Source organism: Taeniopygia guttata, chromosome 2, assembly GCF_048771995.1.
Source record: "Taeniopygia guttata chromosome 2, bTaeGut7.mat, whole genome shotgun sequence".
Classification (NCBI taxonomy): Eukaryota; Metazoa; Chordata; class Aves; order Passeriformes; family Estrildidae; genus Taeniopygia; species Taeniopygia guttata.
The window spans coordinates 81,986,825-82,014,212 of NC_133026.1; the positions used below are offsets into that span (position 1 = coordinate 81,986,825).

The window sequence follows — 27,388 nt, forward strand, 5'->3', positions numbered from 1 at the left end:
AGAGTGAAACATTATGATTCAATGTTTCCCATAAGGGCATTCCCAGAAAGTACCAGCTTCGGCATGTAGCCTTAGTCACTTCTGAAAATAATAATAAATTAATCATCCTATAATTATAATTCTGTCTTTGGACCAGCATGAAAGCCTCAGTGATACATTTGTCTATTTAAATGTAAAGAAGAATGCAGCAGTGAGAAGGTTTTGCGTATAGGTTAATCTTAAGGTCAGTAGGAGGAGTTTAATGAAAAGGATATTATGAGTAAGATGCTTCCTGAACTCGGGTTTCAGGCATCCCAGCTAGAGCTGAGCTTTGGAGATCTTCTGGAGCCAAAGGTGGAAGGGGAGTGAAGCTGGTATGGCAGTCACTCACTGCTGGTGTGGGAGGTATGGAAGAAAGAGGGTGAGTTACTTAGCAATGAGACTTGCCTCTCGGTGGGTGGTGAACCTGTAGCTGTTCACCCCACAGAACAGAAGTAGTGGTGAGGTGGGGGTTGCAATAGCAAGGGATTAATTTATGCTTGAGGTTTTGAAAGTGGTGATGCTCAGGTGTCAAAATTGTAGATGCTCATTTTGCTTCTTTTGCTCCAGTTATAAAAACTGTAGTGTGGCTGGATTATTTGGGGAATTTAATATTCATGTTAATTATCATCAATACAGAAGGTTTCTCTCTCTGTTAATGCTTCCATCTTTGTAGATGGGATTATTCTGATGCACTTTTACATATTTTTTTTTTAATATAATTGTAGGTATAAAACATACATGGCTCCTGGTTCCTCAAATGAGAAGAATACTGATGATGGACAGGCTTCAAAGTAAGATTGAAAAATCAATTATTTTGTCCAAGTTTACACTTAAACTTCCTCCCTAAGCTAATTACACAGTTTAAATAAAGTTTATAATAATAATGCCAAGTATCCAGTAGCAGCTCTTTTGACAGTTGGATGCTTTATTGCTTTGCCACCCCTATACAGAGGATTTTGCTGGCCAGCCCTTTGAATTTCTCTCAACAGTGAATATTTCAAAGCAGGGTGATGTTTTTATTTATTTTTATTTTAATCCAGTGAGCTGCTGGAATGTTGACTTTGCTTGCTGCTTCAAGAGTTCAAACAAATATTTCAGTTTGTTTCTCTAACCCTTACTTTAAGCTTATGTTACTAAAACCTGTTACATGCTTCTTTTATCTTTGGATTCATATTTTACTTACACCCTTAGAAGTTGTAGGTGCTTTACAACACCTTTAGGGAAATAAAATTTCTGCTCCTGAGCTTTGCATGCCAAGGATTTTTATCCAGCAAACTTTGCCTCTCCTGTAAATCCATGGCATTGATCCTATGTACACATAACAACAATATGCTAGTTTCTATTGCTCATTTTACCTCAGGGTCCAAGTCTGCAATCAGATGTACAGATAAGCTGAGCAAGTTGATAACAGCCTCTCACTGTGTTGAGGCGGTGGGTCAGAGAGTGCTGTTGGTGGGCTGTGAGTTGAAAAGGGTGGAATATGGCTACTGATGAGGAAGGAGGAAATGTTTTGGCCAGGCATGAGGACAGTGGTGTTGGCACATATCACATGGACTTCCTTGCACTTTTAATAGAGGCCTCGCCTTTCCCCAGTTTATTTCCTGAAGAGAGGCTTTTATTGCCAGGGTTCTCATGAAGAAGGAAATACATTTTTTTGCTCACCTGAGGATAGATTATAAAATGATTTGAAATCATATCCTATCCTATTTGTATGTGACAACCATTCCAATGGACATCAGCACAGCCAGATTAATCTGCATTAGTGAGTGACCCAGTAAATAAATGTAGAGAGTCCCACAAAACTAAACAGGAATGATTCAGGGGAGGCAGTCTAGAAATCCTTCTAATATGAGCTGGTGAATTCCTAGGTTGTCTGTGTCTTCATGACAGGCCATAAACCTGCTCTTTAGCTCTCCCAGAGTCAAACAGATCTCTTGGAAGGAAGAATAAAAGCACCCAAAGTCTTTGGTTCCACCTTAGGCAGGATTTGTATGAAGGGAGGCAAATGGAGACCATGGGATATGGAAGGGCATTCCTACTGAAGGGGACTGGCTGCCTGGGTGGGCAGCTCTTTCAGTTGCTGAAGGTGATTGTCTGCGGTGGGCAGGGACAGATAGGGTGGGTTGGGATTACACCTCTTTCCTTGGTTGTGCAGCTGTTCCTGGATAATTACTGATGTTGGAGACAGACCATCAGAAACAGAAGAAATTGTTATACTCAGAATATCTGGGTTGTAACTATATACTCAGAATATCTGGGTTGTAACTATTTGCTTTCTGAGGAACAGTTCAGTAACCTCAGCATTGGCATCTTGGCCACTGTAGACTTCCTTCATCCTGCACAGGCAGATAAGGCATAGGAATTATGGGAAAGCATAGTTCTTTTCTGCCTTATCTCCTTTCTGGAGAGGCATTAAAAAGTAGACAAGATAACCTAGTGACCTAGACCATCTGAAATAGTGCTAAACACCTCTGTTTAGGCTACGGAGTTGTTCTTGAGTTGTCCTAACAATTTTTTGAGTGAAGTCCAGGCAAACTCTTTTGTTTGTCTCCTCTGACAAAGCAGTTTGAATTTGCTGAGCCATGCTGTGCCTCCACTAAGCTTCATTAGCCTTCATTAACTTATTAAGTCATCTTCTTGTGTCTGGAAGCTATTTACTACTTGATTCCATCTCTCAGAAATTACTTTGAAGTACTTGCCAGTGTTCTGCTTAAGCTTGCGTTTATTGGCTAGTCTTACCTACCTGTTTCAATTGAACTTAAAACATCAAGCGCAGAAGGCAGACCTTTTATAAACCATTCAGCTGGTTTAGTTAGTCCACTATTGAATTTTCCATGAATGTGATCCCACAGGCCAAGTAGTTCAGGTTTCTCTCCTTGCCCTGTCAGTTCTCTCTCTTCAAACAGATTAATTTGTATTTTTCTTTTAAGATGTATGATTTCTTTACAAGAAGCACTTAGGAAGAAGTGAATTATTTTTACCTCTTCCTCTCTTTTCCCTTTTCTTGAATTTTTTTTTCACTTCTATGGTTTTCTCCTTGCTTAAGATCTCCACTTTTCTCTGTCCTGTTTCAGATCCTCTGTACTCTTATCAGTTATCAGTTTCATGCCATAGGGTTTTTTGCCTCCTGTCTGTATGACAGAGTAAGACAAATTGCCAGAAATCTAGTATGTGCTTGTCCATAAAGCCCAAATCACCCCATCCTTCTCAGGTGGCTGGTGGAGTTTCAGTCAAAACAAAGATCAAGTTTTGCTTTTCAGCTTTGCTATAGATTGCCTCTGTAATATGGTGGGCTATTGAATTTTCCCTGGTCCTGCTCCCATTTTTCTGCATACCATAAAGACACACTATGGTTCCCAGCTTCAATATTTTTTAAGATAAAGATTGTGCTGTTGCAAATGCATCTGGATATCCGGCCTTTTCTTCAGCAGTTTCGTCCTGTGCGATGAATGTAACGTGAAATGTCATATGTGATATTTTGTAAGTCATAAAACAGTTATGAAATTTAGGGTTTCTTTTACACAATGAGCAAGGAACCAAAATAAGGTAGTACAGGCATTTGCACATGTGTCACTTCCCAATGTCTGACTGCTTGACTTTGAAGAATTGTCATCTGTTCAATGTTTGTATATATTCTATATATATTTGTATATATTCTACATGTTTCACAATGCTGCTGTCTTGGTAGAGAGAACTTTATTCATCTCTGCAACCCTCACCTGGAGAAAATGAAAGAAGATATCCTATACCATTTTGCTCTTGGGACTGGTACCCATGATTTTCCATCATTGTTTGGGGATGTAAAGGTAAGATGCTTTGGTTTTTTCAGCAAGCCTGAGCTTTGCTGCAGAAGGTGAAAGTGTAGCTGTCTTCAGAATAAATGTGACACCAAATGTGTCAGCCTACCAGCTATTGAGGTGTACATGCAAAAGGGGAAAAATTTTGTGGGCTCTTGTCACTTCTGGTATCCAACGAAGCTGAGAATAATTGTTTTGGATGTCTCTTTTCATCCAGTAAAAAGGCAAATGCTAGAGAGTCTATTCAGGTACATACTTCTGTTTGTTGGGTCTTCATGTCAGTATTTATCTTTCATTAGTTTAAACAGGGTGAAGGCATTTGAGTGCTGTAGGCAGCTGAGTTTTTTCCCATAATTCTTCTTCATGACATTTTAGAATCATTATGAGAAGCACCTTATCTGGGGATAAACCTGTGCTTACTGAAGGCGTTTGCATACTCATGTTGTTCTTTGACATATGGAATCATGCAATTGATTTTGCTTTGTTGAACTCTGTCCACCCCAGTTTGTGTGTGTTGGGGGAAGTCCTTCCCGGATGAAAGCTTTTATTGCCTACATAGCAGAGGAGCTGGGGCTGGGGACCCCCGGGTGTGACTACCCCAACATCTGCGCAGGCACCGACCGCTACGCCATGTACAAAGTGGGGCCTGTATTGTCCGTCAGTGTAAGTACTTCCCTCGTCTGACACGGGACACGGTACAGTTTTGATGCTGTTCAAAGCAGAGCATTTAAATGCATGTTTGTTTCAAATATTTCGCAGTCCTAATCAGCCTACTCAAAATAGTGCAGTCAGCTAATGAAGGATTCCTTTTTAGCCTCTTTTTGTAAGAGGGAAAATCTCCAATACCTTTGCTCCTTCTTGTATCTCTTTTTCCTCAGTGTACCACTGAGGTGTTTCAGGAATGACCTATAGATTTTTTGAGCAGTTACTGTTGCCTTATCCCTGCTCTGTACCCTGAAAAATGGGGGAAAAAGGTCACTTGGTGAATGTGGGGTATTGGAAAATATATCTGTATCCAGATATATGTACCCAGAGCTATGTATCTGCAATGGCACTGTCAAATGTGCTTAAGAGTAGTATTCCATGGGACTTGTGCTGCCAACCCATGTATGCATTTTAAAGAAATTTATAGCTTCAATTTGTAGATAGAATTACATGCTTCAATTGTAATTGCAAAACTGTAATATTAGTTTGCACGTTTTCTTGTGAGCTGTAATTACCAAAATATTGTGCAAGCTAATGTGGATTTATATTTGCTGAACGTCAAGACTAAACCATGGTGTCTGTGTTTTGAAAAAAATTAGCTTAACTAATTAGTTAAGTTTTTTCTGTCCTGTTTCAGATCCTCTATACCCTTATCACTTATCAGTTTCATGCCATAGGGTATTTGCCTCCTGTCTGTATGACAGAGTAAGACGAATTGCCAGAAATCTAGTATGTGCTTGTCCATAAAGCCCAAATCATCCCATCCTTCTCAGGTGGCTGGTGGATCAGGATACTAAACTAACTAGTACTTCAGGTTAGTGAAAAATCAGAGTGGGGTTTTTATTGCATTTAGGAAATGCTCCATGATAAAGTATGTTAGCCAGCTATTGGAAAGGACACTCTTTATACCTTTGAGAATGTAAATGTTCTGTAATTCATGATTTTTAGAAATACTGTATTTCATCCATAGTCTGCCAAAGCTTGTGGGTGTCTATTTGTAGGCCCTTTCAGTATCTTTCTGTAGACCCAGATCTTGGGGGTTTTGTGGGAGTGAGTTAGGTGGCATTTGGGAAAACAGTATCAGGCAGGAGATAATGTCCTGCTGCTTCTTCCATAGGTATTTCTATGTGAATGTTGAATATTAATTTGTGTTTCCTTTTCAGCATGGTATGGGCATTCCTTCTATTTCAATCATGTTGCACGAGCTGATCAAACTGCTGTATCATGCCAAGTGTTCTGACATAACCATCATTCGCATTGGCACCTCTGGTGGAATAGGTATTTCCCCTCTTGCTGTCTTTCTCCATTTCTGTAAACCAAATTATATTTGCAGGAGAGTAAAGCATCTCTCTGCATGTAAGAAATTAATAGTCAGAACAGTTTTTCATTCATAATTTTTCTTTTGTAATTTCTAAAGTAAAGGCAACATCTGCTTTTGCATAGAGAAAATGCACTTAAAGATCTGACAATGTTAGAAGAAGGATGTTCTTGTCCTGTATGGAAAATATAAGAAAGAACTGAAAAAAGAAAAAATTCATTATTTCAGAAATTATTTGTAATAATTAACTGAAGTAGCTAGCCATGGACAAAATATTCTCCTGGTGGATTCAGAAGCTAAATTCCCCCCTTTAAGAGAAGCAGGGTTGGGTCAAGAGGTATGTTTTATGTGTCTGGAAACCACTAGTTAACTGCATTGTGAAAATATAAATATTTTCTTTTGCTGCAGGTCTGGAGCCAGGCTCAGTGGTTATAACTAGGCAGTCTGTAGATGCCACCTTCAAGCCTCAGCTGGAACAGGTTGTTCTGGGAAGGACAGTAATTCGCAGCACTAACCTGGATGAACAGCTGGCTAAGGATCTGATGCAGTGCAGTAAAGAAATTGGTCAGTTCAATACAGTCATTGGAAACACCATGTGCACTTTGGATTTCTATGAAGGTAAGACTGGTAATAGACTAACAGAACAATATTGGTAAGCAGCAATAAATAAATATTGAATAATATATTAACATTTGGCTTCCAGTTCACTAACAGAATGTGCTCCCTACTCTGGCTTGTCTCACAAATCTCAATTAAACTATTTTTCATCTACTTAAAATCAAGCATTGTACTTAGCAGTTGTCTGTATGAAACTTTTAATTTTGTGGAGATTTCTCCCCAGCTTTAATAGATCCTCTGAAGTACATATAGTCTACTATACCCTTTCCAGGTACCTATCAGGTATATTTGTCACAAAATTTATGTGATTTATTGAAGCATCCTAGGGGATTAGAGGAGTGGGAATTATTTGTGACGTGTCTAGGGCTGGTTTTCTATGCACTGGTTAAGTACCAAAAGTAAAAAAAAGGGTTGGAACTTGTTTCAGTTTGAGAAAAGCAGTGATCAGACAACCAAAGATAGTATTTTGCTGAGTTGTGTCAGTTCTGCTACGTAGGAGATGCAAAGGCTATTTTAGATAAACATATAGGCATTCAGGTGCTTTTCTGATCTACCAAATTTAGATGTTCATTCAGAAACACCTTTCAAACATTGTGAGAGCAGAATGTAAGTGGCACCTCATCCCGCTTTCTCTTTCTGTTGCTGAGTAGGTGACAGACAGAAAAAGGTGACAAATGAGTCTTGCTGAGTAGGTGACAAATGATCTTCCTTGTAGTGCTCCAGCTTGGGCAGAAGCACAAGCTATCAGTTCGTGCATCTCAGGCACCAACCACAGGTGCAAACAACACTAAAAAATGTGTCAGGGATGTTTTAAACTCATATATGAAAACAGGATTGAGGACATTAATTTAGGAGTACATCTCCCAAACCCAACAAGAGACTGAGTAAAACACACTATATTTCAACTCTACTGTACTTAACCTGCTACTGTCTTGTCTATACTATGTGATATTCTTGAATAATTTGAGTAATTTACAATAATGTTAGTTAGCTTAAGAGACACTACCTCTCTTACCTTGGAAAGTCTGTAAGTAGTAAGATGTTCATCCTTTTAAAGTAGAAACAGGAAAGCCTGGTGGTTTTTTTGGACAGTGATTAAACTGCCAAAAATGCAGCTCTTTCATACAACTTAAAGTTTCTTGTGGAATTTTGGTACTTGTTGAATGTGTGGGAATGTACGACGTACATTTTCCTGTTTATGAATTTGAGAATTGAAGCTGAAGAAAACTAATGTTACCATGATTCACCAATTACCATTAAGTTACCGTGATTATAAAGAATAAAAATAGCATGTATACACTCTAGAAATAGCTAAGAATCACTTTGTCCTATTTGTCTTGTGCACAAAAATAAAGAGTAGTAGTAAAAGCTGAGCACTGTATGGAGGAGACTGTAATAGCTGGGTGTTTTCAAAATGGAATTTGATCTGTGACTTTATCACTCTGAAATGTTCTGCAAAATTACTTTCTAGGACAGGGGAGGTTGGATGGTGCAATCTGCTTATACGATGAAGAAGAAAAACTGCAATATTTGAAGAATGCTTATGAATCTGGTGTCAGAAACATCGAGATGGAGTCTTCTGTATTTGCTGCAATGTGTAACCTCAGTGGTCTCAAAGGTAAACTAACTTAGTCACCTTATGCAGGCTATAGGAAATTTTCTGTTGCAGGAGGTTTGTGGCTAAAAAGTGCAGCAATGTTAACATACCTTCTGCACGTATACATACATATAAAAGATATTTCTGCTTATAATTTTGTTGCTGTGATTTTTGATTTGTGTCAGTTTTGTCACAATTTATGATAAATTCTTCATGCAGTTTTTACACAGTTTACTTCTATCATTTGCTATTCCAGCCCATGGCAACCATGTAAATCATTAAAGTACCTTATTACCCCGTGGCATTCATTTGTTTTCTCTGGTTAGCTTTTGAAGTTTACAGAAAGCAACTGCTTAGTTTAAGCAATCAGCTGATTCTCAGATCCATATGTATGTAACTGTACTCAATTTCTATACTTTCATATCAAATGGAACATATCATTATTTTCTGTAGACTTAAGACTATGATTCTTAAGCAGTTAAGGATTTTTAGTAGCATCATAAACTGTTCCAAATCATAAAATGAGTTAAAGTTTTCTTTTAATGCATGCTAAATAAAAAAGGGAAATTAAAATAATGTAATACAGTGTATTTCTTCTTATCATATTAACTGTCTTATCTCAATTTCCTTGGAAAGGAATATGCCAATTTAAAACACTTGTTTCTCAAGCTCCTATAAGCTCAAGGAGGTCAAAATGATGAACTAGAAGCAAAAAGGCCAATGGTTATATCAAACACATTCAGTCCTTATTGGCCTGAAAGGGATTACAAACCCAACCACTACTATCCCTAAGCAATTCAGGAGGCCTTTTTCTGTCTCTGCTTTGTAGGTCTGTAATAAATATTTACTGTTTGTGCTCAGCAAATTGCCACTGGCAGAAACCCCAGACAGAGAAGAGTTATAGGGTTGAGTGACAGACCTGAGCTTGAGTGAAAGGAGGGGTTTTGCCTTTGGGACTCTGATTACTGAAAGACAGCATATGAGCCTGAGATGATCCTTGGGGTTCTCATGTGCTTGCAGTGTTCCCTGTCCATGAATGTGGAGGCAGCTTATCTGCTGCTTCCTGAGGGGTGGCACCTACAGCACAGGCCCTCAGTGGAGGACTGCAACTGCTTCTGCTAGAACTGTGTGTCGGGCACTTCCCATCAATCATGTCCTGGGTACTTGTGAAATATACTTCCTATCAAGGAAAACATAAGAATCATGATATAACAATAAGTGTCTGCAGCTGCCTAAGAGCTCTGGCTTTATTAGTGTAGCAAGCAGTTCCCTTGAACTATTTCTATAGCATGCTAGTCTAGCATCTCATGGTACTGCACACCCTTTTTTGGGGTTTGTTTTCTCTTGTATTTCTGCTCCTTTAGTGGTTTGTTCAAATGTTTATACTTTTGGACTGTAAAATATGTCATTCCTAACAAATGCTGTCTTTTAATTTCTAGCTGCTGTAGTGTGTGTCACTCTTCTGAATCGACTGGAAGGGGATCAAATCAGCAGCCCACATGATGTCCTTGTGGAGTACCAGAAGAGGCCGCAGAAATTAGTGGGATATTTCATTAAGAAAAGTCTTGGGAAAGTCTGAAATATCCATCTTGTGTTTTAGGGAAGGAGAAGGCCTTTGTACAGATCTGGTCACAGTTATGACTTCTGTGCATTACAGGTCTTTTGCCTCACAATAACTTACAGCATTCCGTGTGCCAGTGGAAGTTAATAATTTATGTCATTGGGAACTGAATGTGTTGAAGGACTTAAGTTTTGCTTAGTAATGCATTGCTGGACAGAAAACTCACTTTTCTGTGAATTGGAAAGTGGATCTGTTCTGAAGGACAAGCCTGTGATAATACATGAAAAAGCTTTATTTATGTCTTCTGTCAAAGAAAAACTAGAGAGAAAATCAAACTTTATGGCCAAGTATGTGCATACCAGCAAACTAACCTAAAAATTCAAATAATTTTCTTGTTGCTATAAAATATTATATAAGTTATAATTGTCTTTGTTGCTTCACTTGTAAAGAAGACTTGAAGTGAATGCAGTTTATTTTTTTTGCAGACTTTGACAAATAAACAATACTATTTTCATATATTAAAATTTCATGAAATTGTACAGTGTGGGACTGAATTTTCTAAGCTTTTAGGAATTGACACTGAGCTGTTGAATTGGTGTACTGCCTAGATACTTATCCAGCAATATTTTAACTAAAAAATTGAATCAATAACCAGGAAATATTTCTGCATTAAGTAATTTTGCATTGAAGTACTAGCAATCTTTTGCTGAAGCAAGACTCCTGCTTATGAAGAGGAACCAAAGGCCGTCGCGGGATGCACAGCACGTTCACAGGCCTGTGTTATGATAGCACTTTTTTTTCCTTGCTTTTACTTAGTTTCTTTTTTTTTTAATTGGTATTCATCTCCATTCTCAGGATGTAACACTCACTGTTGCAATGCTTCCTAGTTTTTTCCACTAACATTGGCCTAAGTGTTTGGTTTTTTTTTTAAGTCATACTCCTTGATGCTTTGCTGCTGTGGTTTGAATGTAAATATGTGATCAGTTAAAGAAAATGTTTTTATCTCTTTTTTTTTTTTTTATTTTGTATTTTCCTTCTTTCTACTGCAGTGGGGGAGTGTCCAGTCCTAGCAGGGGTCACGGATCAACAAGTCTGAATAAGCTCTCAGAACAGCTGTGGCTGACCCAGCAAAATGAGATTTTCTTTGTGAGGATTGCAGTCTGCAATGGTGTTAACAAGCACAAGAGTTAGAACTATAAGAGAGGGATGTGAGTACTAGGCACAGTCATCAAGTGACAGAGATTGGAAACAATGTGATGAAAACATTAAAAAAAGAAGGGTGACTCATGAACAGAAAATTGCCAGTGAGGATCAGTCTTGTTAATTTGCTGAGTTTTTCAGCTGGGAAACATATTAGTAACTTTTAGAAAGTTACAATCTAGTCTTCTTTTAATTTTAAAGCCACATTTTCTTATTTATGATCAGGATATACAGTGAAGGTAAATTTTCAGAGAAAATCTTTTTTTTCCCTAAGCTTAAGGCAAAAAGAGAAGTGGGAATGGCTCCACATTTTGTTTGAACTGTTTCTCCTTTATTTAAAGAAAAAAATTTTAAAAAAATTGTGTTTAACTATGACTGATGCTTGCCTAGGCATTGCATGAAGTCTTTGAGGCCCTTTGGGAAACATGCAACAAAGCACATCTTTTCTCTTCAAGGTCCTGTTCTCGAAACAGTAACAAGGAGATAAAAATGAGATCACTTCAGTGTGTGCTGCACTCGGTGGGGAAGGAAGTCTTACACCAAATTGACTGGTATGGCTTTGGAGGAGACAGTTTGCTGTTCTATAAGAAACACATAATAAGAAGTACCTTAAGAGAAGAAAAAAATGCTTTACCTAGAAAACAGACATGTAATGTGACTCTGTGAAGCTCTGGGGAAGCATATTACTACAGTTGTCCTGGAGGTGTGAATCTAAAATGATGTGATTTGTCTTTTTAAAGGAAGGACAGAATGAATCCGGAAACTTGTTAAAAATAATTTCTTGAATTATATTAACAGTGTGTGCTGGCACTTATATTCTGAGAACTAATATAAAACCTCTTATGTACTAGATGCTAAAATATAAATGGTATTGTGACCTGGCCGAGCTGGAGATAAGGGTCATGCATTCATGGGATAAGGCAACTATTGCATTAAATCAATAGCCAAGACCCTGGCAGAAGCCTCTGAAAGATGAGCCATTAACCTTTTGCCTGTGTATCCTTTGTCCTTCCCACTGTTGCTTAGGACACTGTACATTCCTTTCTGCTAAAAGATTTACTTCTGTGCTTCCTACCACATGGAGTAAAGGGACATATGAAAGCTTAAAATTAGAAGTCAAAGGATACCAAGTATCCTCCTGTTTCTGCTGTTCCCCCTCCTCTAATGCTGTATTCCTAATGCAAGAGGTCACTCTACAGACACGTCTGACATGCAATAAAATACCTTTCCTGACTTCAGAAGAAACTTGTCAGAATGTTACCCTGATAAGAACAATTGTATTTTCCCTTATGACTGCAACTGGACAGGGAGATAAAGAAGTGAGTCAATTGTGTGCATCCGGCTGAGAAGTTACCTTCCTGTAAGTTTTACAGAAAGTTTTACAATATTTACAGGTTTTATATGCAAGTCAATTGTTCAATATACACATTATCATTCTTTCTGTAGAACATGAATCAAGGTTTGGAGTGGTGATATTTTAGAAAACATATATGGTGTTACATATATGTTCAATATTACATAATACAATATCTCTCACATAGTAGATTACAAATCCTGCAAACTCCAGAAACCCATTTCAGATCAAGGGCCTGCTGTGGTTCTCTGTGCCATCCTATACCTAGCAAAATACTTTACAATCCATTTAATACATGGGTCAGAAGGGATAAAAGCAAAGAAGGAAGACAGAAGCTATGAATAGAGTGGAAGCAGGAAGGGAGAAAAAAGTTGCTCCTACCAGTGGTTTGTTCTGTGATTTATGGTGTTCTGGCCTATTCCTACCATTTTGTTAAAGAAATGGTTGAGATCATAAAGAAGACAGGCTATAATGCAATGGTTTTACATTTGCAAGAGACTGAAAAAGAGCAGTAACACAGATAGTGATTTGAAGGAGTGGATTTTTATTTTTGGCATCTTGATATATTTCAGAGAAGGATTTTCTTTAAAGGAAGGTGTGAGAAATCCTGAAAAGGAACATTACGGAATGACCTATGTCCAGAAGTGGTTAGACAACATATTTTTTATCTGTCCTTTAAAAGCCAAGTGAAATAATTTGATAATTTCAGTATTTCTTGAAAATATATGCATGTAATAAGCAGCATGTTTTTTTAACATTCTTCTTTGTAAAGGATTTTCAGTGCATCGTGTAACAGAATTGGATTTTTTTCAAGTTGGGATCTCAATATATACTCCTAAATAAAATGTTTATATGGTTGAATCAGGGGTGCTTTTAATTTCCATTGACAAGACAGGTGAAAGAAAACCAAAGCAGCAAATTGGACTTTGGGGATTGGATCTGTGTGCAACAACTGAATACAAGAAGGCACAGTAGTGTGATTTGATGTTACTATTATGGTTTGGTACAAAATGTTGAGGTTTACTTTTCCTGAAAGTTTCTCAGTCTTTGAGTAACTAAAAGTCATGTTTTATCTTTCTAAAATAATTACCATTTAATATTAAACTCCAGAGTATGGATGAAATTACAAGTCCAGAAAGTCTTCTGCTGAAGAGAAAGGAAGTCACTGAACAGAGCAATATTAAATCTGAAACTCTGTGGTACAATAATAGAAGAGAGAGTAATGCTGACAGGTACAGTGCTTTTGCATGGTCTACAAACAAAGTGAAGCAGCAGCAAAAGGCAGACAAGAGCTGGTTTTACATGATGCATGAGCTTCTTGTTGGCACCGAGCTTGTAGCTGTGAGAAAATTTTCAGTTTCCTATCAGTCTGTCATTTTACGAGAGTAAATGTCCTAGAGCTCCCCAGAAGCTCAAACAAAGTACTGGTCTCCTTGGAAGATTGTGTCTGTTTTGTTTGTTTAACACATAGCTCCATTTTAATCAGCCCCATTATTTGACCTTGCCCACAACTAACATTTGTCATCAGGCCCTAACTTTGGACACACAAAGCATCTTCCAGGAAAGATGCTACTAATTGATGTCATCCTGCAGGCACTTCGTCTGAACACAGGTCTGGCCCATGTAAATATTTACAAGTAGTACTCCTATGAATGTTAAAAGGAAAGCCTTGTGATCACTTAATAAACCTTGTGAAAGAAGTGGTGGGTGGTGATAGGAAAATAGGTTAGTTTGCCAAATTTCCAGCCATATTATCACATGATTTGACTGCATTCCTGTCCATACCAAACAGTATTGTTGGCTCCCAGGCTTTAACCTATTTAACATATAAAATTATATTTCTTTGAAAGTGCTTGCCAGCCTACTCTAATTACAGTGTATTAAGACTATAGGCTAGAAATGGCGTGTTGATGGTATGATATTATAAAGCAGTCAAGCTTTAAAACCAGAGCTGGATACTCACAGGAGCTTTATTGCCTTTTCAGCTCCAGTGATTTTGGTTAACTTTTATATTACAAAAAGTAAAGGTTTAAGTTAAAACTGAGGCAAAGCCTGCTAATGCTAATCAGAAGCAAAAAAAGTCAGGTCACTCTATCTTGTCCTTACTCAAAGACCCAATTCTGAGCCTCTTTTTTTTTTTCATTCCAGAAGGAGTGAGTCGAGCACATTATGAAATCCATGCCTTTCTAATTTGCCCTGCAATACTCAAGATGTTGCTGTTGACTGCAGCCATGTTGTCAAAGGAACCCTGAAAACATTCAGTTAATACAGATATTGTCGGTTGTTTATAGTTAATGCAGATATTTAAGGCTGGTACTTGCACAGGATACTGCTTGATGCTGTCCTGATGAAACCTAGGGATTCAAAAGAGCTTCCAGGATGGCAGCAATATAGCTGATACATCTTTCCAAAAATACTAATTTCTCCTTTGATTTTCCTGTCTCTGTGCTTCATTTTCATATTATTATATCTTTTGTGCCAAGGGTTTTGTTTGGGGTTGGGGGGGTGATGGTTTTATTTAATCATTCTCATATTTCTACGACATTCAAAATAATACAATCAAGCTCATAGAATGTGTGTCTTCTAAAATTACTTTTAGAAGTAATTTCCCAGAATGTCACTGCAGCAATTGTTCTTGATGGAATGTTCATGGGATATCTTTTGCTTTCCTAAATTTCATTCTAGAAAAAACAGGTCTGCCACTGGAGGATACCAAACAAGGCAGGATTGAATTTCTATAGGACGTGAGAGTCTTCTGTAATGAAGTACGAGACAAATGAAGTCAATGTAACTTGATGGTGAAAGGTGTTTGTTTTATATAGTAGAATGGTGACTCAGTAGTTCATTAGTACTGGTCATTAATTGCATACAAAATAGTTGGTTCCTGTTACCATGAAAATAGAATGCCACATTTATGAGAACGCAATTATATAGAGCATAATAAATTAACACGTCACAGTCGGACGAGCAGTGATTTTGCAGAAAGGCTTGTTCAAAATAATTTGGCAGATGGTTCACATGAACTGCTTTAGCTCACACACTTACAGACAGGAATGGTCTTCCATAGCAGTAGCTTTGATAAGTAAAAAACTACTTGTAATCCATTATGCTGAGTAACTTATAACTTCCTACAAATCATTTTCTATAGATTCTGCTCCCTGGCTTTCCAGAATGGCTGTGCAATCCCACACATATTAACAATTAACAGTATTTAAATTTCAGTTTCTGAAAAAAATATTTGTTTAAAAATTCATACTTCTGCTGTGCACAGAATCTGCATCACTGCTATCCCAGAATGTCACCTTTGATCCTAGTGAGAAAAATGACTGTCCATACTCTGAAATGGCAGGCATTTTAGCAAAGCTTGACTGAAAGCAGAAGTGCCATCCAAGTGTGAAGTGGAGATCTTTGGTAAGGTATTAATTAATCCTGACTCAACGATATATATGTGCTTAATGTCATTCAGGTAAACATTAAACTATTTAGTTTTTTAGTATGTCCTGAGGACTTTCATATTTCTACTTGAACTAAATGGTTACTTCAGTAATTTTTCAGTCTCAGATCAGAGAATATAAAAGGCAATCCCACCATATTTGAAAAATTAAAGTGTTTAGCTAGTAGTTTTCTGCCATGACTTCATCTGTGATTTCTGCTTTTTGGGAGGTGATTTCAACCAGTATGTAAAACTGATGAATTCATGACACCTACTTGGTCTGTTTTTTCTCTATTCCTTGAACCATGGAAAAGGTAAAAATTAAAACAGAAATTTCCATTTCAAATAGAGACATTTTAACAGAGTAATCAGTCAGTTTCCCAGGAAGTGGAGTAACTACGTTTAGAATGTGCTCTGAAGGGCCAAAACTGCTGCTGGGTGACCCAAATCCAAATCCTGGGAAAGGAGAGCTAAGGCACTCAACACTAGCTGATCCTCATCCCATAGAAATTGGCACAACGAATTAGACCTGCAGGTGTGCAGTTGTTCATTGAAGAAGTAGCAGATTTATTAACTTTTAAAATTGCTGCCTTGGCTTAAATCTAATGGAAATTGGATTCTTCTCTGATGACGTCTGTATCCAAAAAGTTTTATATTTTGGGGGATTTTACTCTTAATGGGGAAAAATAGCTGTGGATGTTAGGGTGTGTCTTTCATTCAGTAAGAGTACAATTGTAGAAAGTGCAATGATGAAATTTACTCAGCAATAGTAAGAAATAAAGGATATTTGTTCAGGCATCATGCTGTCTTGTGTGTGTGTGTGAATCATGACTCAGATTCTAGGTGGTTTGAATTGCCTTATATAATGGCTGGATTATGTATTATGGTCTCTATTGACCATAGAGAGAGCTTTTGGGGATCAGATTCTTAGTATTATGTACTATGTATTACAGATTCTAGGTGGTTTGAATTACCTTATATAATGGCTGGATTATGTATTATGGTCTCTATTGACCATAGAGAGAGCTTTTGGGGATCAGATTCTTAGGCAATTCATTTGTGTAGAACAAAAAAACCCCACAAAGTTTACTCTTCTGCTCACAGTGTCATTCCAGATAGGTAGGGTGGTCATCTTCTGCACCACCAGATTCCTGCTGGGTCTCCCACTGGCTCTGCTACTACAGATCTGCACATGCTCCCTTTCTGCAGAAGGAGTTGCTCTCCCACCTCTTTGCTGGAGGAACTGCTGCTGTAAGATTGACTTTTAACCCAGGTGGCATGTGGTAATTAATTAACAGAGTTTTCTATTGTTGGAATATTCCCCCTCTATGTAGGTAAAGGAGAATGAGATGTCAAACATACACCTTCCACAAGAGAAAATCCAATGGTCATCTGATGATGCATTGGAACCACTACAGTGCTAGATGTGTATTTACATGGATGTTCTAGACACATACTGACATTTTTAGGGCTATGTGGTGAAACAGAGTTATTTTCCTATTTATTTTCCTTCTATTATTTCTTTTTCAAAAATATAAGCATCTGCAAACAGACATAAACACTAAAGTAACAAAACGTCACAAAGCTTTGAAAAAAGACAAATGTGGTTGCATATTCTATCCCCCCCCCCCCCCACTTCATTTTTTGCATCCATTTTTATTCCATAAAAGCAGAAACAAGTGCTGAATGTATGCTGTGGAGTAAAGCAGCCTGAAGGCATTTCTATAAACCCATCCCCTTACTGTTCATTGCACTGAGAAGAAAAACAGAAAGATGAGATTTCCCAATGAAAGCAAAACAAGAGGCAGAAATATAATCTCATCTTTTCTCAGGAAGCAGGCAAATCTCCTGCACTATCCACTAGTCCTGGAATTAATCAGCTTCTGAATAATACATTTGGACTGCTTGGTGAGATGATTCTGAGTTAGAAAGTCCCTAAGAAGACTCTCTGCAAGTGGATGAAGGAAAGAAAAGAAGATATGGGGCACGCTATACAACAGTTCAAGGCTCTGTTTTGGAAAAATTGGCTCTGCCGTGTGAGGCAACCGGTGAGTGTTTGGAAATTATTAAAAAAAGAATATTTTAATGTTTTTTAGTATCTGGGAATATTAGTATTCGTATTTAGTATTGAAAAGAGTGTGTCTATCGATTTTCCCTTTTCACTGCAGATTGTTAAGGACAGGCTGGCTGCAAGTGGTTCTTGTTTTGCCTTTTGTCGCCTAATTGTTGAAAACACAAGTAGAGAATGTGTTCAGTTCTAAAATGGCTGAATACAGCAATGCTCCCCAATTTGAAAATGAGACAAGTGTCATAAAAGTTTTGAAGAGCCACTGCTTATCTTTTAATTAACATGAGATCCTAGCAGTACTGGTAAGTAGTGTCGAGGGAGAAAAATCAATTTTCTACACATTATAGGTGCTTATAGGCAATGTAAGAAAGCTTGCATGACTGTGATCAAAGTCTAGATACAGGGAATGTATTGTGTATTAAAATGGTATAAACTTCTTAATTTCCTTTCTTATCTGCTCTCCAAAGCCTAATTTAACCTTTCAAATTCCAATATGCAAAATAATGTGGCAGCTACTTCAACAGAAGTCAAAATCAAAATGATGAAAATTAGATATGTCTTTTACCTTTACTGTGATGGAAACAATTTTTTAGGATAGAAGGAAGTGAATTTTCTCAAGTGAGAGAACATTTTTGTGGGGAAAAAAGGTCACTTCAATTAATAGTTTCACACAGATTTCATTTGTCTATAATGATCTGGGGATGTACAGTGAAGCATGTTGGCTGCTTTGGATAGGATTATTTCAATTAAATAAACAAACACACAGCTTTCAGTTTCAGAACTATTTAGCCTCAATAAAATAGTGATTTAGAGAGGAATTTTTTCCCCAAAGTAATGAAACTGATGTTTTCTAATATAAAATATACTTTTGGGGGGAAGGATGCTGTTGGTCATATTCTTTTCCATGCATGAACAGTTTTATATATTCAATTGGTGTGCATCAAGTGGCTTCTCTGTATCTCCTGTTTTCCTGCATGAGGATTTATTTCTCCTCTTGTTTTGTGTAGTGTTCCCTCATATATTTCTGAAGGAAAAGAAAAATCTTAATTCATGTAAGTGGTAAAATTGCCAAACTGGTAGATTTCCTGAATAGAGAACTCACTTCTCCAAGCTGGGAATTACAAGGGTGATCCAAAGCAAACTTCGTTCTGTCTGTTGAGAGGCAGAAGCTGCCCTGAGGAACTTGCGAAACCTCCTTGTGTGCTGTTGTGCAAACACTGAGCTGTGAAGGTGCTCCATCTACAGTATGGGAGGAGAAATCCAGGTGGATCGTCCACCTATGCAGAGGTGGTCAGACCCTTGTGAATCTGAAGAGAGAAGCACCTCCTGAAAGATCTGATGTGTGTCAGCTCTGTTCCATATGATGTAGATCTGTCTGTGTAAGACAATTTTCTCCTCATGGCTACTTATCAGCAGTTAGGGCTGGAAGACAAGTGAGGGCTGTTGAACTAGCAAAGTGTCCTGAGTGCCATGTGACATTAGTCGATATTACACTGTGTAGGGTGAAGGAGTTGTGACAGATGTAAGAGTTCTGTAAAGAACAGGTCTTGGGACTGAAATTCAGGTTGGCGTCATCACCTTCTATCAAAATGATTCAAAGGCACGACAGGTTCTTTTGTACGTTTTGACTGGCTGGAGTTTGAAATTGAAGTTGTGCCAAAGACGCATTCTCATTTCTGTTTTCAGAAGCTTTTACTTCAGAACTACAGCTTCTAGGAGCTCAGGAGATACACACTACCAGGCTACTTTAGTTTTACATCACTGCATTTCTTAACTATAGTTTAAACAATGTTTATTCCATCCAGATTTGTAGCTAGGTAAAGGAGGAAATGTGATTCCCAAATTCTGATGCCCTAATTTAGAGGACAATTGGAATTAAAATCGGCTGGCTCCTAAATCTCTCTCAAAACTCACCATTCCTCCCAGGTCCATCTCCCCAGAATTTAATGAGTTCTCATGCTCCAGTTCCCCTCAGTGCCTGGGCAAAGAGGCTGTGCAAAGACTGCAATCCTGCAAATACTCTTTCCTTGCAATCTTCTGTGGGCACTTTTCCTATTTGAACACAAGTAAGCCTTATACAGCAGCCTTACTTTCCCATATTTACAACAGATAACTAACTTGTAAGTTTTGCATGCTTAATGCCTACAGCATGCTGGTGGTTTATTGTGTCCTCCAGCCTGTTGTTTCGTCTGCAGCTGTCTTCTCAGTTCTTATCCAAAATTCCCGTCAGCAGGAGCAGCAGTCCCTATCCAAGCAGCACCCTCCTCCCATGGACTATGCCAGAGATGGCAGGGCTGTGTCTGACCCTGACTGCAGCCTGGCTTTAGCCCTGGCTCAGCTGGAGCTCCGGGTTCCCAGCACAGCGTTGCCTTGCCGGGCCACTGCCGGGCAGCCCTTCCTGGCGCGGGCCCTGCTGCCCTGGCCCCGCCTGGCTCCTGCCCTCCAGGAGCAGCTGGCTCCTGCTGTGCCCTGAGGTGGCACCAGGGAGCCCAGCCTGCAGCTGTCCACGGCCTTCTCCTATAAACGCCTCGAGCTCTGTTCTCCCACCTTGCGCCTGAACTTCTTGTGAGACCTTCCCCCAGGCACTGCCTTTGGGCTCTTATGGTGGTGTGTGTGCCCCCAGGGACAGCTGGACCTTTTCCAGGCCCTGCTGGGCAGCCTGGTGACATCCTCTCCCAAGTCTATTTTGCAGTGCCCCTTCCCTCAGCTGCTGCAGCTGGCTCCATTCCTACAGAGAGCCCACGGATACTCTACAGCAATGGCTCTGCTCCACAGCAAGGCCCTCCATCTGACCCCAGACAGGAGGAATGGGAATGAATATACCAAGGAGAGGAGGATGCTGTCAGGGTTCTGGGCCTCTGCTAAGCTTAATGTCTCTGAGCAGCCCAAACCAAAATTGGGCTTCTGTGCCCTGCTGCCTGGGAGAAATCCAAGTGACACTGCACTCTGCCTCAGCCCTTGTGCTTTGCAACTGTTTGGCTTGACCTGCTGGGACATTGACTGAGGATCTGGATTCCTGGTTGAGGCTGGCTGTGATAGCAGGCCTTGCCCTGCTTCCCTTCTGGGGTCTCTGGATGGGTCCCCTGACCTGCTGGGTGGCACAGATCCCTGCACCCTGTTACACACAGATCCCTGCACCCTGGGGAGCAGCCAGCCCTTGCTGATCCCTAAAAGATTGAAATCACCATCCTCACTTTTATTAGGTTGGCTCCTGTATTGTTTTGAGTGTGATCAGTTTAGATAAATGGTGATTTCCCTAAATTTCAGGAAACCTTTAGCTGTCTCATGTCCAGCACAGATGTCCTTCTCCACAGGGAAGACTCTGCCATTGGATTTTGGTCTTAAGCATTTTGTTATGCTTTTTAGGCATTTTTATGACATGCCCAAGTTTACGTTCATGATGGGATTTGGTTAAACTCTGACAGTTTAGAAATAAAATTCCCTGTATGCTCCAGAGAAGTTAACAGCCTCTAATGGGAGGTCTTCAGTATGGCTGTTATTTCTACTGTGTTTCTGTCCCTATTCACCCTTTCCTAATGCTGTTATCAGTGAATCTAGAAGTCTTTTGAAACTTGCCTGAATGACTATTTCTTCCTTTTTGCTGCAGCAAACTGACACAATTGCTTTTCTTTGTGGTTTTTTTTCTTCCTTCCAATCCATTTGGGAGTTTGCCTCTCTGCAGAGGCATGAATGTGCACTTTGTATGTGCGATCTGCTCAGAGAAGACACTCAAAATCTGAGTTCTGTGGCACATTGGCTTGTGTGCCTTGTCATTGTGGCCCTGGAAATGGGAACACTGGGATATGAGAAGTGTGGCTGTGGGCAGCCTCAGGCCTGTTAGCTTGGTCTCACTTGTCTTCCCTGCTGAAGATGATGAGGGTGGCATTTGAGCGCAGGTGATAGAAAGGGTGTAATGGCTGCAGCCAGGGAGTCAGGGAAGGACAAGAAGCTGTGCTACCAGGAGGGGCTCAGGGGAGCAAGAACTGCATCAAGGTGCAGAATGCTGCTGGCTTCTTAGGAGGCTCAGGTATAGGAAAGCTGAAGGTCACTGTCATCACTTTGCCAGAGTCTCCATCTTGACCTCAGGAAAGTATCTACAAACACTATAAAAAACTACTTTTCTGTTCTGAAAAAGTGCCTTTCACAAAGTTATAAGGATTTCAAATAGAAGTGTCAGTTGTTAGTTTGCTTTAATGGTCTTGTTTTTTCTTAAATAGTTGTAGAGAAATACTTTTTATTTTAAAGTAAAAAATAATAAATAAATAAATAAATAAAAAATAAATACTTTTTATTTTAAAGTAAAATACATGAATTTTGATAATTTTCCCCCAAACTCTATGTTCTATAGACTGATGTTCTGATTTCCTTTTTCAGGTCTTCTCTCTCACTGAAATACTGTGGCCATGTGTACTTTTCTTGATTCTAGCTGCCATTCGCCTCCAGGAGCCCCCAAAATACAAGGAAAACTGTATGTTTTGTTTCACTAGTGCTCTATTTTGGTTGCCTCTACTTGTAGAAGTATTTAGTAAACATTAAAGACATCCTAGAAGGGGGAACTTAAATGTAGTGGAGTCAATAGAAAGAGTCCTACAGTGGGATTCAATTTTGTCCAGCTAAAGATCTGAGGAAGCTGTTATTTATGTGGGAAAGAGATGCAAAGTTTAAGATCTGATTGGTAAGACAATTTTTAAACATCAGCTTTGGAGTAAGGGAGATTATTTGGGTTTTTGTTGTATTTATTGCTTTCTGTTGAGTATTGGAGTTTAGATGACTGCCTCAGAGGTGGTTATTTTCAATTAGACAAGATGAACCTTACCCCTACTCACTTCCTGGAATTGAGAATTAATATTTTGTTAAATTCTTTGATTTCCTTTAGCGCTTAAAAACTTGTTATGACTCCCTCCACCTTATAAAGCTAATTTTGCTTTTATCTTTTATATATATATAAAAGTAACTTCATTTAGAAAATAATTATTTTTGATATTATAATCTATTCAGTTTATTATTCTGTTATTCACCAATGCCAGTAAAACAGGGATGAACCAGCTTTAGCTACATTAAAAATCAATTTGGTAAAACAATTCTAGATCTGTAGAGTGAACTATCTGGAGAGAATGTAGCCTGCATAAATATAACTATATATTTACTTTATGGAGAGTTGTGGATAATTCCAGAGATATGGAAAAGTGGCTTTTTAGACAGTCTTGATTGATGCATGTTCAGATATTGCTGAACACCAGATCCTTCATTTTTTGTACCACTGCACAAAGGTTGCATGATTTTGGGCAAAAGGGCCAGCAACCACAGGATACTGCAATAATGTTAATACCAGGAAAACCAGCTTTTCAAAGATTGCTCTCAAATGTCACATGTATCTTGTTGTCACAATCTGAGACAGAGGCTACTCATTTTCTGTGATGACTGAGTTTTTCTTAAATGAGACACCTGAGATTGATGCAACTTCATTGCTTGCAGGTGACAAAGAGGCTTTTTAGGGCAAGGAAACACAGTGTGATGGTGCAGTTTGCAAATGCAATGTTACTGGTCTTATTTCTGCTGCTGCTTGGTTTTAGGTTACTTAGAAGCTCGTGATTTACCAAGTCGGGGCCTTTATCCTTTCATGCGGACCGTTTTCTGTAACATTGGTTCAAGATGCAGGAATGCCAGTTCCACAGCACAGAGACACAGCCGCTTTAGGTGAGTCATGTGAGTTTGACAGAGCTCTCACCATCACAGTGCATCTTTTTTTACAGAAAAGGTTCTTGCTGTCTTGTAGACAGGAAAAATAGGAGCAATGTTATTATTCTGTGCTAAAAATTTCCTTCAGTGTTCTTCTGGTTGCAAAAGATGTAAGACCTAAGGCCTTATTTGTACTTCTTGCTAATTTTTGTTTACATTTCTTGGACATTTCATGCTGGTTTTAGATACTGAATGCTCTTTGGGGGCAAAATTATAGTGGTACCTTGTCATATTCTTTCCCTTTTGCTGCTACCATGTGAGAGCATGTTTTTATCTCTTACTAGAGAGTCTTTTATTACATGAGAGTGAAGCTGAGCACCAAAGTTATATGTGGATTTAAACTTTGAATAGTCTGGGAGCATACATGGTAGGAGAAGCGAACCCAAAAAGCAAAACAAAAATAACTTTCATATAAGACCCATAAAGAGCCTACAAGGAATAGCAAAAATTCGCTAATAAGAAAGAACTTGGAAGAAATTACCCATAAGAAGACCTTGTCACAGGATCCTAGAATGCTGAAAGAAAAAGTATTGATTTGAAGTTGGATTTTTTCTTTAAGAAATAAAGTAATTTCATCTACTCCAAAAATGCTTGAGATGCAGACACTAATGCAAACTGGCTGAATGGTATAGTCATAAACAGCCTTTCAAAATATATAGAAACAAAGTCAAATTAGGGTCAACTAATCAGAATATATAAATTTATATTTGTATATTTATTCCTAGAAAAATGGTAATATCTACCAAATGATCTTTGAGGGCTGCGCCAGGTATATCAGAGCATCAAATATTTATGTTTATTATTGTAGAGGTTTATAGGTAGCAATAAATTCAGCATACAGCAAGTTGGAAAGCTTCAGTATCACAGTAATAGGCCATAATACTTATCTATTGATCTAGATGTCTGCTTCAGTTATTTGTAGATATAGAGAACTGTTGATTGAACATTAGACCATACAAAATAAACCTTGTTTATGGGCAAACACATTCTACATAAAGTAGAATTTGTTACTAGAATTGAATTCTTAACAATTTAAGCCACTATTAGTCAAGATGCATTATTACACAAGATACTTATAGACAAAAATACTCCTATTAAAATTCTTTTCTGCCTCCTCCCCCTCCCACTAATACAGTAAAAATTGTTGCATGACCACTGAGTTTCCAGTACTTTCTCTGGGTTTATGCACACCTTTCCACTGCTGCTCTTCATCATGTAAACAGCTGCAGATGGATGGAGATGGGGTTGTTATGGCAAGTCATGGTATACAGTACTTTACCTGGAGGAATGTGGTGTTGATGGCTCCTTTTTTTCACTTGAGGATGCACTTGGGATCACTTGTGTTTGCTAATATGCTTTTATACTTTGCTTGTTTCCATTGGTCTGCAGCTCTGGGATACATTCAAATTTATGTAGTACACCTGAATATATACGGCATCTTTTACACATGTTAGCTACCTGCTATTTTTTTCTTGATACTTAGAAATTGACTTTGTCCAGCTACAGTTCTGAATTTTAACTAAACACTGGTGACATTTTTCTAGCCCTCAGTGCCAGCCTCTGCCCCACCTCTTATCCCAGATGCTCCAGTACAGTTCATCTCTTCCTCACCTCTCACAGCCTCACCTATTATACTGGGCCCGTGTTCTTCTGCACTGCTTTGTTAGCCATAAATATCTCATCTTGCACTGAATGGTTATTTGCTGCTTCTATCTGTATAAAACAATGATGGTGTTATGCAAGGACAAGTGAAAATACAGTAAATAGCCAGAGCTGTCTGGCCAGGAAAATTAAAAAAGGTAAAGCAAACCCAAGTCAAAATGAAAACAAGACAAGTTTGGGCAAACCAAAGATGGCAAGCCCCTGTGCTGTGGTCTTTCAAACTCAGTACAAAGCCTGTAGCCTCTTACTTGCAGTAGCAATTCTGTATTACTGGGTTAAAGAGTTACCCTAACTCTAGCCTTTTAAAAAATTGTTCCCTAAAGGTATAGTTTTTATTTACATCACTGGTTCAGATGCCATCTAAATGTGTTGAATCTCTACAAACTATGAACTATATTGACTGCTCTGCATGATTATTTACACTGTTTTGGCTGAACTGCCCAAATTATGTTCCAGCTCAATAGAAAATCAGGAAAGAATTTCCTCGAGGCAGTCTTAGACCTACTTAAGAATTGGGGTAATTATTCAGTGGCTTTCAATTATTCAACTGAAAAATAAAATGTATGCATGTATCCATATTTAGGCACTCAGTAGGCTGCGGTGAGTAGCATATCGCCTAGGTAAGGAAAAACACTAAAAAGGTATGATGAAGTTCATTCTGAGGTCAGCCTGTTCCACCAGGTCCATCAGTATAAATTAAATCAGCCTCAGGGCTGCTCTGACTTATGCTGGCTGCCAACAGCCTAGGAATATAGACTGTCAGTTTGAGCAGTCAAACATAACTGAATCCAGTCCCTGCTGACTAGAGAGATGGGGTGTCATGGGAACAGTAATACCAATTATCTTCCCTTCAAGAATTTATATCAAGCCATAAGTCTGATAAAGGAACAGTTTTTTGTCAATAATATTGCGTTTATTAAAAGTGAGTCAGAGACTGCATAGTTTGCATGGACATGGCCATTTTTTTTCACAGTATGTAACACTTTGATGCTATCACTTTGAAATGTAGTAGTTGTCTTTGGGAAGAAGTAGTTTTATGACTACTGTTGGAATATTCATGGGATCAAAAAACTACCAATAACTATTTGTCAGGGAGCAGCACCCCTCATGATGGGGCTTGAGCCAAGGGTGAAGTTATCCTGGTGCAGTCTGTGCCCTCACAGATGTGTCCCTGTCCCTTCAGGCAACAGCCTGTGGTGTGGTGAGAAGATGAGCCAGGTGAAGCCTACAACCACTTTAACTTTGATTTGTAGCAGGATCTGCCCCCTCCTCTGATGCCTTGGAAAGCATCCAATTGCAAGAGCTCTGCGGCTTTGCTCTTTGCTTCTCTTTTCAGCCACTGCAAAAGCTGCTGGCTGGCAGCTCACTGATATGATTCCCTAGCCTGATACACCCACTGGTATCTCAGAGCAAAGGAAAAAGGAAATATTCAGGAGCTTCCATGGCAAAGGACTTTTTTCCCTGCTCTTTCCAAATGTTCCACTCACCACCTCATCTTAGTGCAGCGTAAAACTGAGAGCATGAAAATAAGATAAAAACCACATAGCCCAGGGGTCCTGTGGCTTTACAGCCATGCAGGTGCATGGAAACATCGTAATTTCCCAGTACTCTGGATTCCCTGGCAAATCTTGCAGAACACGGTGGGATTTGCCCTTGCAGTCTAGACTCCTCGATCTATATTAGTTAATCTTCTCAATACCTAAAAGAAATTAAAGCTAATCTCAGAACTGCAAATATCATTAAAGCAAGACTCTAGAATGTTATTTCTAAGCACATTCAGTTATTTCTCTTTGTTTTGCTACGAGTGGTAGAAGCCTCACCCGGTAGATGTGGTAGAAGCCCAGGTCTGTCACTTTTGCTGAATGTGCCACTCATACCTACATGGTAGCTCTGTCTCCTTTTGCACCTGACTGGGCTCCTGGCCTCCCTGCCTTGTTGGGGCTGTCTCTGGAGCCTGTAACACACCCCTGTGTCTGCCTGCAGGCTGGAGTCCGGAGGGACAGTGTCTCATTGATGAGGCCATGGACTCTTCCAGGGTTGCCCAGTTTGTAGCTTGGCCCCCTCCTGGAGCAGCTCTGCTCATCTTCTCACTGTTCTAAACTTTTTGCTTTATCAATACCTGGCCTGGGTTCTCCAGTGGAGGAGCATCAGAAGAGCTCACGCACCACAGCAGGTGTGAAAGAATAAAATCAAGGAAGGTCAAAGCATCAGCAAAAATCTTTGTGTAAGAATTGCTTAAAGGGTCAGATTTTTCTTTAATGACATATATCTTCAAATGAGAAATAGTTCTTCCAGATAGCTTATGGGTGCAGCAA

General features: G+C 39.0%; 1 protein-coding gene across 12 annotated transcripts in view; it reads left to right on the top strand.

Moving 5' to 3' along the window:
• UPP1 (uridine phosphorylase 1) overlaps positions 1–10,156 on the top strand; it is a 28,500-nt gene extending 18,344 nt beyond the window's left edge. For 6 of the 12 annotated variants that reach the window (XM_012571824.5, XM_030265722.4, XM_072924344.1 and 3 more), the window contains 7 exons: positions 747–812; positions 3,710–3,827; positions 4,323–4,481; positions 5,687–5,801; positions 6,250–6,459; positions 7,931–8,077; positions 9,496–10,156. In XM_012571824.5, coding sequence (XP_012427278.5) covers positions 747–812; positions 3,710–3,827; positions 4,323–4,481; positions 5,687–5,801; positions 6,250–6,459; positions 7,931–8,077; positions 9,496–9,635 — 955 coding nt within the window. In that variant the 3' untranslated portion in view covers positions 9,636–10,156. Of the gene's footprint in view, positions 1–292; positions 401–746; positions 906–3,709; positions 3,828–4,322; positions 4,482–5,160; positions 5,338–5,686; positions 5,802–6,249; positions 6,460–7,930; positions 8,078–9,495 lie in introns of those variants that run through there. The other 6 variants (XM_030265720.4, XM_072924347.1, XM_030265721.4 and 3 more) reach the window with 6 other exon arrangements.
• The last annotated feature ends 17,232 nt before the right edge of the window (positions 10,157–27,388 follow it).